Source organism: Triticum dicoccoides, chromosome 2B (assembly GCF_002162155.2).
Source record: "Triticum dicoccoides isolate Atlit2015 ecotype Zavitan chromosome 2B, WEW_v2.0, whole genome shotgun sequence".
Lineage (NCBI taxonomy): Eukaryota > Viridiplantae > Streptophyta > Magnoliopsida > Poales > Poaceae > Triticum > Triticum dicoccoides.
The window spans coordinates 119,335,014-119,347,311 of NC_041383.1; the positions used below are offsets into that span (position 1 = coordinate 119,335,014).

The following is a 12,298-nucleotide window of genomic DNA, read 5'->3' on the forward strand; positions in this document are numbered from 1 at the left end:
CGGCTCGCCCCCAAAGGGCGATTTGTATGCGTCCTGGGAGGGCCAACGGCCTAACATCTCGGCCGCCGCTTCGGTGGTAGTGGCGGGCATTGTTCCCGAATGGAATGGAGGCTATGGCTACTCGCGTGGCGGCAGAGGGGCCGTAACCGTAGAGTTGTGGGTAGGCACGAGTAGTTAGGCAGAGCTCTGCCGGTGGATTTGGGTGGTGTGGCCTCTGTTACGAGGTTCTGTAAAACTTGCATCTCTTTTTCCCTCTTAATCTTAATGATATGACAGCGCAATTCTCTTGCGCGTTCCGAAAGAAAAAACACAACATAACTTACAAGTTGTACACATATGGTTGCCTACATAACATGCAGTTAATAGCCGAATTGCTGGACATTAAACATAAATATCTGCTATTAGATGCAGAAATACAAAGGCACTTCGACAGACCGGACAGATAAATTTAGAGGAAATAGAGATCTGTAGTGCCTCTCTTTAGCCATCATCTTCACAACATTCAAACCCCCATCCCACTGACCGCTTCTTTCAATTCGTCAAAGTCCATTCCATTCATCATCAAATGACGCCTGTTCGAAACAAGAAGAGACCAAGCGACAGTAATCTCCACTTCCACCTTAGGGTCACGGTCACCCAAGAAACATGTCTCCTGACTTATATTGCAAGCTTTGGGCGTGAAGCAAACCTCACCTTGTGCGGTGATATCACCAGATTCTGAGTAGGCTTGTATGACAACATTCAGGCTTCCTTCCAATTCTACAGAAACTACATGACTTGATAGACGAAGGTAACCATATGAACCCTTAGGCATTGTTCTACCGCGTGAAGCAAGCATCACAACTTCCATGGATGGGGCATGAGTAGTATAAAAGACTTTACCATCAGTGACCTTATATGTCCGCGGTGGTGAGAGGCAAGCCACTTTACCACCGTAATCGAAAGGCCATGGTCCATTTTTGACACAGACACCCAATATAGTGGCCTGGACAGTTTCATGAATTCGCTCCATGCATAACTCTATTCTGCAGAAGCAGTTGCTGAAGGAAATGGTATGTCCTCCGCTGTAATGGCGCCTCCCACTAATCAATGCTATATCTTGAGACAATGTTTTGCCTTTCACTCTTAGCTCGGTTTCAAAGTAAACATCATCAGTAAACACAATGGCACGAGACGGGCCAATTAAGCGCAAAAAAGGATCCTGCAGGCGTCACCAAACAACTTATTAGTACCGGCAATCCTAAAGGAACAAAACATACCTACTTCTAAACCTTTTTTTGAACTGACACAATATGACAGCAAGAGAAGACAAGTAAGGAAGAATGGCACCACATATGCATTAAATATACAAAAAATTGTAGGAAAGGGTTATATCAGGTAAAGTACTAGCATACATACGTCCTGACTGAGCTTCTGCGACCTCCACCTATCGCAAGAGAAGAGGAGGTTGCGGCTGTGATCCACGCAGTCTCGAGCGGCAACCACCCCATACACAGACAATGGCCACTCAAGGCCGCCTTTTAACTCCTCGAGCTTGATGGTGAAGATCTGCAGGGTGGCCCCAGCGATGGCGGCATCTCCTGGGTCGCATCCAGGTGTGCAGTGGGTAAAGTGCATGGGACTCACGGTCGCTGCAAAGACCAACCAAATAGAAGACTTACAGAAATCTAACATGAATGGATGGATCAAAGCATAAGCATGCACGAATGTGTTAACTTGCTAGTATTCAGTACTCACTCGTGTCTTCGAAGAACGCGCGGCCACACGCTCCCCAGTTAGATTCCCAGCTTGTACGGTACGAGGCAAAGCTGTTGGCCTCAAAGGCCATCTCCTCCTCTTTGGCTATTTCCAGGGCCGATTTGCCTCTGTCCATCTCCATCTTCATATCATGATCACATGGGCACAGTTTGGATTCATTGGAGCCTTGGACCTGCTTCAGATCCATGGCTGCATGGTGTTGGGGCCTTGCGGATGGAGCCGCAGCACAATCTCCGCGCTTCCCCTTCTTATGACCCCCGCGGTTCCCCTTCTTACTGCCACGAGACTGCATCTTGGTATCAGGCCCGCGGGGAAGTTGTTGAGATTGCATCTCAGTCTCACAAGGCAATGGACCAATCAACTGCTTCTCCACGAAGGATTTTCCCTTCTTACTGCGACGAGGAGGAACCTTACTCTGGATGTCAGGTCGACTAGAAATAACTTCAGACTGCTGCGTCCTGGCCTCAACCTTTTCCCCGTCGTCTAATTTGGTTCCAGACAAGTCCAAATTTTTGAAATGCACCTCCATGGTTGTCACCTCATCCTCATGGGCACCTTCCGGATAAATCTCATGGCAGTCATACACAGATGGTTGCCTCTGCTGTTGTAAAGGAGGAGGGGAAGGAGGACCTGGAACCTCACTCTGGATCAGAGAGCCGCAAGAAAGAACTGGTTCCTCCAAGAGGGATTTGCCGCTGCCCCTCCGCAACTTGGTCCTCTTCTTCCGCCCCACTTCAGCCGACCAGGCTTCCATGGCTTCGAAAAAAACAGGATTGACCTCCTTCTGTTTCTCTCTGTTTCGCTCGAGGTCATCCAAAATAGCACTCACAACTGATACATATTCCACGCTCGGCGTCCACGGCAACGAGTCACCTTCGGTCCTCTCATGCTCCTCCAGTGCTCTCTCCTTCCGTCTTCGAAAATCGGCCAACAGCGTTTTCTCCTCCTTAAGCAGTTCTGATCGCAGCCCCGCCAATTGTTTGAGCTTCTCAGGAGGGATGACCGGACCCTTGTGACCCCCCTTCTTCATGCCGTGAGAAGGAGGAGGGACTGGAACCTTACTCTGGATCTCAGGGCTGCAAGAGACATCTTCAGACAGATCCTCCTCCAAGACAACAGATTTGCCCCTGTCCATCGCATCCTCCGCCTCATCGCCACCACCATCCAATGTGTCCGACTAGTTAGGCATATCCTCCCGCTCCAGTTTTATGATCCGCCCCTGAAAGTCTTCGAGCTTCTCAGGAGTCATGCCACGAGGATGGGGAAGGGGGGGACTGGAACCTTACTCTGGATCTCGGTGCCGCAAGAAAGAGCTTCAGGCTGCTGCTCGGTGGACTTGCCGGATTCCCCTTCCGTCCCCGTCCCCGTCTCCACCTCAAGAGGCGCCCTCGCCTCACTTTCCCACGGCCGCCACCCGCCGTCGCTTCTCTTTTTGTGTTCTAATAGGTGGTCCGCCGCCGCCGCCCAGTCGGAAAGAGCTCAACTTAGGGTTCCTCCCAAAGGGAGCAGTTCCGAGTGCGGGGAATGAGGATTGAGGAACGAGTAAAATGACCACTAGCTTCAAAAAAAAAAAGTAAAATGACCACTCATATGTCCCCGACGCGTCGGGTGCGTCCAGGAAGAGGGCCCGATCATCCTTCGGTTTAAGTCCGGTGCAATCACATGCGTGATTTTTTTAACACAATATAGACACGTACATACATACACTCATTTCTATAAACGCGCAAAAACTTACCCAATGCAAGCAGCAATCTCAAATATGCGACTTGAACTGCAAGAAATACTACTGTCCTCCTGGCTATTCAATCACAAATCACAAGTTGGTTCGCATCACATATCTTAAATACATACTACACACATGTGACACAAAAGTTGAGTACTATTACATATACAGGGTCTGTTACAGTCCAGAAAAAATTATCAAAAATTGACATCGTATTTGATCCTTCCTAGATATGGCTTTCTGTGAAACAAAAGCTGACACAGAGCACTAACTAATAAATTAGTCTAAAAATAATAATAAATGATATAAAAACATAAAAAGTAATAATATAAACATTTAACAATCAAAATTATACATACGTTTGCAACGTAACAGCATCCCCAAGCTTAATTCCTACTCGTCCATGAGTAGGTAATGATAAACAAAAAAATTGATGTTAAACGCTACCTAACATGTTCTTGATCAAATGATCTAACAATAGTATGAATTTGAGATACGTATTATTCCAGACAATAGTCTATCAATTTAACATCAGATTACTAATACACAATCATGCAAGTAAACAATTATTGCCTTTTAAAATAAAAATGCTAAATAATGTGATATATACACACTTAATCATAATAAGCATGGCACACTTGGTCTTCCTAGCATATAAAGATATCAAGTCATGAACAACTCCGACGCTAAACCAAGCAATTAAATCATATTTTTCTCCGTTTTAGCCATTTCAACTCTCACGTAATCCTTAAGCGTGAGCCATGGTCTTAGCAATTTTTTAAAAGGGAGGCATAAGATTTGCCTCATCTATTAAATAAGGAGAGAATAGAGTTTAGAGTTTACATAACACCCCACGCAAATGGCATGAAAATTACTTGCACAAAATTACAGACCCAAATTTCTTTGCGCCGGCAGTAACCTATAACTTTGCTTCTTCAAGAATGGATCTAAGGAGAACAGGCGGTGGAGCAAATTTTTGACAAAACACTCTAGCATTCCGCTCATTCCAAACGGTCCATGAGATGAGCATGGTGAGGGAGGTCATGGCATGCCACTTTGGGTTTCGGCTATCGGTTTGCTTGTCCCACCACTTGTTGACGGATTCATCAAGATGCCACTGGGAGGTGTTGACGTGAGGTAGCCCAAGCTTCTCGATGATAGATCTCCAAAGCCTAAGCGTGTACTGACACTTGAAGAAGAGGCGACGCCCCATTTCTTGTTCTCTCTTGCATTGTTGGCAAAGGCCACAGTTTACCCAACCGCGCCTCTCCAACCGATCGGCGGTCCAAATACGATCTTGTAGAGCTAACCAAGCGAAGAATTTGACCTAGGGGGGCAAGCCTTCCAAACCATGTGATCCATGGGTGAGAGAGTCAAACCGAGGAATTGAGCCTTATACGCGGTGGCCGTCGAGTATATCCCATCATTCGCATGCTTCCAAATGATACCATCTTCGGCTTGCCCACCAAGGTGAAAGTCATGAACAAGCATCCAAAGAGTGAAGAACTCGCGAATGTGGCCAACGGTGACAATGGTGTTGGGATTGATTTTGAGAATCCAAGCACTTCCCTGAAAGTAGGTGCAAAGGCCAGTCGCATCCCCAAAACCTCTCAAGATGGACGCAAGGTTGTCGATATCTGTTTTAATAGGAGCACAAAAAACGGCGGCATCATCCGCATATAGGGAGGTCCACACCATGGGCCTTGCCCACGAATCTTATGAAGAAGGCCTTTCCGGGTTGCCAAATCCATAATCTTATTGGATCAATCGCGATGACAAAAAAAATGGGGAAATGGTGTCACCCTACCGAGCCCACCATCGTGCTTAATGGGGGACAGGGATCCCATTCAAGAGAATGCAAGACAAAGACGAGGAAAGCAGCGCGGCAATCCAAGCGTGGAACTTGTCCAAGAATCCCATACGCTGGAGAAGATCCAAAATGCATTCCCACTTAATGAGTCAAAGGCCTTTCTTATGTCTAGCTTGAAGAGCAGAGCAGGGGTCTTGCACTTGTGTAACCGCCTAGCAAAATTCCGAACGCACATGAAGTTATCATGGATACTATGCCTCTTGATGAAAGCACTCTGTGCGTTGGAGACAAGGTCATCCATGAGAGGAGCAAGCCGAAGCGACAAGACCTTGGCAATAATTTTGGCTAGGGCATGGATGAGACTGATATAGGTCTATAATCAGAGATGTCTTTCACGCTCTCCTTTTTGGGTAATAGAACAACATTGGCGGAATTCCCCCATTGCAGGTTGGAGGTTTGAAGGGAGTCGAAATGCTGGATGACCCTCATGACCGTATGCTTGATGATTCCCCAACACTTCTTGAAGAAGATCCTCGTGAAGCCATTTGGACCTGGTGCCTTATCACTAGGCATTTCTTTTATGGCCGCCCATACCTCACCTTCTGTGATGGTGTTACCCAGGTCGTGCAAGTCATGGGTTTCCACCCCAAGCTCATCCCAGTTGAAGTCTTTGTTGCTACTACGTCCCCTACCCATGACCTCAGAGAAGTGGTCATGGATGATCTTCTCTTTTTCCTTGTGCTCGTTCACCCACCCATGTGCTTGTTTAATCCGATGAATGGTGATTCTTCCTTCTTCTGGCATTGATGTGGCGGTGGAAGAATTTTCTGTTTGCATCCCCATGCCTCAAGTTTGCCAACCGAGCACATTGGCTCTTCCTAGTCCTCTCAAGTACCGCCAAACCGATCACCCTCCACTTGAGCCTCGAGTGTATGTCACATTCCTCTAGAGAAAGGGCCCTCGCCTCTTGCGCAATGTTGAGGTGGACAATCACAAGTAGGGCCGCATGGAGTTGGACCTTTGCCTTGGAGAACAGGTTCTTGCTCCACTCAGTAAGCCGGGTCGCGGGTTATTTGAGCTTGTGGTATAGGACTTGCAACTCCGGGTGCCTGACATGCTCATCCCATGCCTTTTTCACCACCTCAGGGAAGCCGTGCAAAGAAGCCCAGAAGTTTTCGAACTTGAAAGATCTTGGCCTTCTAGGCCCTTTGTCAACAATGGTCGGAGAGGGAAGACGACAAAGCATTTAGCACATGGGTGTTGAAGGCCATATCCCGCTCCGCATTATAGAAGAAGGAGTTGAGCTTGCAAAGAGTTGGGTTGTCCCGCTCATTACTCCAAATGAAGTGCCTATTTTGTAGGTGAATTTCCTTGAGCTCACAAGATTGTAGCATAGCCCAGAAGCGATTGATCCTACTCCGGTTAAATTTTCTCTCATTTTTGTCTCGTGCGCAGTAAATTTGGTTGAAATCTCCAAGGGCCAGCCATGCAATCCCATTGGGAGGCTTGTGGGATATGAGCTCGGCAAAAAAACATCTTTGCAAGCGTGATCAGTTATCCCATATACGGACGTGACCCTAAAGCAGACGTCGGTTGCACGGATACAGACCATGAAAAGAGAGGAAATAGGTCGATGTGGTGATATCAGAGACATCGAGAACTTCTCATCCCATAGGAGTAGAATTCCTCCCCTAGTCCCTAACATTGGGCATTGTGCAAAGCTTTGAAGTTTGTTGCCACCCAGGAAGGCAGCGATGAATTTATCGACGCTATCGAGCTTTGTCTCTTGTAGATAGATGAGCTGGCATGAGGAGGCGGCATTCGTTGCGCAAACTGTTGCCCTCCGAGACGGGCAGTTTAGCCCATGGACTTTCCAACTTAATGTGTTGATGGGTTGTGTCGTCATGGGTCACACACAAAATTCACTTGTCGTTTGCCAGTTATAGCAACCGAACAAAGCCATCGGGTAGAGAAGAGCCATTGTAGTGACAACAGCACACTTGAGCAAGCAAAATAGCATAGTACATGACCACACACTTCCGATACAACACACACCGACAATACTGGAAACAACACTAACAGTAGTCCGAACACTACGTGGTGCACTAAGAGGCTGGGCTAACATAATCACCATTAACACCATAACAGGCAGACTAGTGACATCAAACATCCTAAAGAGATGCATCCCCCAGCTAAGCAACCTCTAGTGCTCCCTCGCCACCATGATCAAGTAGGGTGTCCTCGACGCCGTTGACAGCCAAGTCATCAAGATGGAAAAATTCCCTCATAGCCATAATCACCTCTGGAGCTAACTGGTCCTTGAACTTGGAAGTGAACTCTTCCAGAGTTGCCTCTATCGCATCTTTACCATCTCTGGTGATTCCTAGCATGCGGCAGACCAATTTTTCAGCAACTTTCGCTGCCGGCACAACAACAACACTTGCACCAGGGCGCTTGACCCTCTACAGCGAGAGGCCACCCTTCCTGGAAATCTGCACCCCAGCCAGCATTTTCCGACAAGCTGTAGAAGCCCTTGGGGTGGTGATGGAGGCATGGCAAAAATGCTCTATTGCCACACCTCAAAAAGTGACAACAAAGGATCTTTAGGGGTCTTGTCTTGTCGACCACGCACCAGAGAGGGAGTGCAATACAGGGTGCCAACGCAGATCAAGGGCGGTGTTGGAGGGGATTGAAATCCTGGTGGCCTGGATGGTGAGAGCAGGGCCCTTTGGAGCGAAACTAGAGAGCATAACTGAAGCAGGGATTGGTTCGGTGTCACTTGTGGCAGAGTAGGACTTGAGGCTTCAATATGGTTGGATTTGGGGCTGGATGGCAGCACCGTGGTTGGAGAGAATGGGGGGGGGGACAACTACGGGTGTCGTGGGAACGATTCCGACAATAAGAGAGGGGTAGGATAACGGAGCATGATCTATCGAGATGCAAATGGGTGACACGATGGTTTTAGCGAGTTCGGGCCTCTCACGGTGGAGATAACAACCCTACGTCTCGTGCTCTGGAGAGGCTTTGTTTTATCTGTATATGTATCCGGAGATTACAATGTATGAAAGAAGGGAACGGATCCCGTGCCTGAGCTAAGTCCTGAGACTAATGGCGAAAAAAGAGAGAGGTGGAAGAAAAGAACCCCCCAAGTCTAGTGGTGGGGGGGTGGCTTATATAGAGTGCGCCACCCCCTCACCTCCTATGTTACAAAGTGGGGCATGAATGCCATAATGTCAGCCCACTACCAAGCCCTCACCATGAGAATGATGTCGACTGCTTTGTTGCCTGCTGGTCTTCGTATATCCGAGTGAGTCGAGCGGTCGAGTGGTGAACTGTCATCCGAGTGGATGGTATACTGCTTGGTCGAGTGGATCGTATGCTGCTTGTTCGAGTGGATAGTATTTCTGTATGAAATTTATGTAGACCCACGTGTTATGTGGACCCCATGCTTTATGATATTTCGACCCTTCGTGGGCCTACCTGTTATGTGTATCCCCAACATTAGCCCCCGAATCGATTGCGATTTTGCAGAACGAGTTTGTGAAAGACACGACTTGGCCCGAGTGATTACTCGATAGCTGTCATCATACTTTCAGACAACCAAGGTTTGAACAAAATCTCGATGGATTCCGGCACTGGGCTTCCGACTGATCTGGGGTAAGTGCCCGTGAGGAGCAACTTGGTGACATTTGATCATCTCTCGGAAGAGATTAACTCGTGATCAGAGTATGGATGTGTCATTAAATCCAGGCAACAAGATCGACGCATGGACAACTCTCTCGGTGAGATGCCATTCTTATCCCGGAGGAACGTCAATACGAGTCGGCTCTAGATCCAAACTTATGAGTTTCACGCTTTGAGTCCTGGAAGAAGGCTCAAAACAGGTCCACGGAGGAGCCTTAAACTCACCTTATAGCAATTTTTTTTGGGAGTGATTTGGAGCTGGTCCTGCATCGAGTAACTAATTACTCGGAATTTCTTCACGCCTGGAACATGTCTTTTTTTGTTGTTTGGCTGTCACTCGGACCGGGCGGACCGTTCCGAGTGGATACCGTTCCAGTGGGGGCACGTTGAGTGCACCCACGGCGGGAGTCTTAGAGCTTGTCTTTTTTGTTGTTGTGTTCATCACTCGGACTGGTCAGGCCGTATCGAGTGGAGATTACTCTAGTGGGGGCACACTGAGTGCACCCACTGGGTGTAGTCCCCGAGACCACCGTTGACTGCGGGCAGTCGGCGGGGGTCTGAGAGAACTAAAACTCTTCTTAGATGGTACTGATCGAACTTGTTCTTCTCTAACTCGGAGGTAGTAATTCTGGAGCTGGTTTTGCATCGAGCAAAATGTTTCTTTCTGAGTTCTCTTCCAGTGGGGGCACGCTGAGTGCACCCGCTGGGTGTAGTCCCCGAGCCTCTGTCGGACTAGATGAGTCGGGCAGAGGGTTTACGTCTCCTGGTAAACCTCCACGCAGTCGACACGGTAAATATCTTTTAGTCTGAAATTGAGTCAATCGGATGCATCTTCAGGTGCTTGACATGGTAAATAAGCTCAGCCTAGAGCTGAGTCGGTCGGAATGATCTTCGTGCACTCGACACGGAATAAATTCAGCCTGGAACTCGGTCAAGCAGGTGAATCTTCGTGCTCTCGGCACGATGAATGAATTCGGCTTTGAAACTGCCGACTGTAGAAAAAAGTTGGACACTCCAGGGAGTAATCTTTCCATTAGTACTTCTACCGTTAGATTTTGCATGAAAGGGGTATTTGTAAGAGTACATTGTATCCGCAGAGGAGCTTCATTTTCACCCTTTTGCATGAAAGGGGTATTTGTCCGAGTGGACGTGCTTCCCGACTGATCGAGGTATGTTGACTTGCAAGGAAAGACTTAGTGGCACTTGTATGTCTCCCGGAGGAGATAGACTAGTGGTCTGACATGGACGTGCCATGAAACCCGAGTGACGGGGCTAGTGTGTAGGCTGACTCTCCGGGGAGAAGCTACTCATTATCCCGGGGGAACACCAGCACATGCCATCTCTGAGTCCAAGTTTGTGAAAATGACGCCTTGGAACCTAGGATAGGGCCAAGTTATCCGTAGAGGAGCGTTGTTTTCACCCTTTTTGCAGTTTTTGACGATGACTTTAGGTAATGATTTGGGCGATCGTCCGAGTGGACAATACTACCCTTATAGATTTTTGGTAGACCGGGCAAGTATGGTCAGAAAGATATTCCTGATGTGATCAATGGGTCGATTGAATGGGCGTAACCCCTGAGGGCAGCATGGCTGACGGCTGTGCGTAGCCCCCGAGTGATGCTCGAAAGAGGCAAGCTTGCTACAGAATGTGATATGAGGTTTGATCATATGAGTAACTTAGTCGTTCCCGTGTTGGAGGTGTAGAGGTAAAGACATGTCCAACTGATGGTGACGCGCGAGGTGGTTAAGGGGCGATGATGTGTACAACCGGGTGACGACGCGCGGGGCGGTCGAGTGGTGAAGACATGCACAACCGAGTGGCAATATGCGGGGCGGCCGAGTGGCGAAGGCATGTACAACCAAGAGGCGACGCGCGGAGCGGCCAAGTGGTGAAGACGTGCACAACCGAGAGGCGACGCGCGGAGCGACCACGCGGTGAAGATGTGCGCAACCGAGTGGCGACGTGCGGGACGGCCGAGTGAAGATACGTGAGGTGGTCGAGTGAAGGACTACGTGTCCAGCCAAGTGGATGAAATTGTCTTCGAAGGATTTAGCCAGATGCTTTCGAAGTTAATGTAGCGACGAGGTTGATGTAGTGTGGTTGCAACGCAACAAGACCGGCGTGACAACTGAGTCTGAGTAGGAATGAAGATGGCGCGCAGAGCGTCTGGGTGATTATAAAACTTCTCAAAGTGGTGGGCCGAATGCACTTGTTGAAGTGAAGGATCTAACTGGTGATGAAGCACTCGACCATTCAGGAGAGTGTCATTCCAAATGAGTTGCAGCCCCCGAGTGCGGCGTAGCTCCCGAGCGTACTACAGGCTTCAACAATAGACATGTCGGAATACGGGAAATATAGTGTTGAATGAATAATTTGCAATCCATCGAGTCGAACTCGGGTAAGGATGAGGAGAAATTTCCGAGTGAAGCTCGAAAGAGGCAAACTCGCAAAAAGAGTGATGTGTGAAGTTTAATTATAAAAGGGACTTATCTGTCTCATGCCTGACGAGGTCTATATTATCGATGAAGAGGATTCCACAGAGGGGTTGGTCGGATGTGTTTGAAGCCAACAGAGCGACAAGGTCAATGTTGTGGTGCGCTGGACCGGTATGGTGACCGAGTCCAAGCAGCGATGAAGTTGGTGCAAAGGGCCGTGGAGTGACCGCGTAACTTGTGTAAAAAAGGGCACAAGCCAATGAAATAATTTCTCGAGGAAATTTGATGTGTGCTAAATGATTTGTGTGAATAACACCCATAGAGTGCAAGGGGCTTGCTGGTTAACCAGCAAGAGTCTGAAAGACCGAAGGATCCGTTCGAACTTGTCGAAACGACGGATCCGACTGAACTCATTGGAATACTAGCTCAAATAAAACGGAAGTGTAGTGTTTTGACTGAGTTGCAGCCCTGGAGGACTGATGCAAACTCGAAATGAAGAACGACACCTGGTGTTCGTGAATGATGTATGCGAAAAAACGGAAGTTGGACTTGGGAGTCACATAACCAGTACTAAGCAAGTATGTGAAAATAAGCAAGCGAGCGTAGAGGTACACTTGGTGGCATGGCCTCCGAGTGAACGTGATGTGTGACTTACGGAATACTCGGGAAGACGAAAATAACAGAATGTAAATGACTTAGCTGTCTGAAGGCGCGCGGGACGGCCAAGTGAAGTAGACGCATCATGCGGCGTCGCGACGCGCGGGGCGGCCGAGTGGTGATGAGGTGACCAACCAATGGCGACGCGCGAGGCAGCCGAGTGGTTATGAGGTGACCAACCGATGGCGACACGTGGGGTGGCCAAGTGGTGATAAGGTGACCAACCGATGG

At 48.4% G+C, this 12,298-nt stretch overlaps 1 protein-coding gene across 3 annotated transcripts; it reads right to left on the reverse strand.

The window, feature by feature from the left end:
• Nucleotides 1-261: 261 nt before the first annotated feature.
• On the reverse strand, nucleotides 262-3,314 carry LOC119362505. Of its 3 annotated transcripts, none has more exons than XM_037627740.1 (4): nucleotides 3,045-3,314; nucleotides 1,738-2,977; nucleotides 1,399-1,631; nucleotides 262-1,201 (listed from the first exon to the last, which is right to left on the reverse strand). In XM_037627740.1, exons 2-4 carry the CDS (start codon nucleotides 2,891-2,893, stop codon nucleotides 503-505), a joined length of 2,088 nt encoding a protein of 695 aa, XP_037483637.1. In that variant the 5' UTR covers nucleotides 2,894-2,977; nucleotides 3,045-3,314; the 3' UTR covers nucleotides 262-502. The 3 variants fall into 3 exon arrangements, with proteins under 3 accessions (XP_037483637.1, XP_037483636.1, XP_037483635.1); XM_037627739.1 differs by having other exon boundaries at nucleotides 1,738-2,985; XM_037627738.1 differs by having other exon boundaries at nucleotides 1,738-3,314.
• Between the last annotated feature and the right edge of the window lie 8,984 nt (nucleotides 3,315-12,298).

Coding starts and splice junctions, on each gene's coding strand:
- LOC119362505 (XM_037627740.1), bottom strand. CDS start 2,893: ATGGACAGGGGCAAATCTGTTGTCTTGGAGGAGGATCTGTCTGAAGAT. Junction 1,632..1,737: donor CGCGTTCTTCGAAGACACGA/GTGAGTACTGAA, acceptor TGGTCTTTGCAG/CGACCGTGAGTCCCATGCAC. Junction 1,202..1,398: donor CGCAGAAGCTCAGTCAGGAC/GTATGTATGCTA, acceptor TGACGCCTGCAG/GATCCTTTTTTGCGCTTAAT.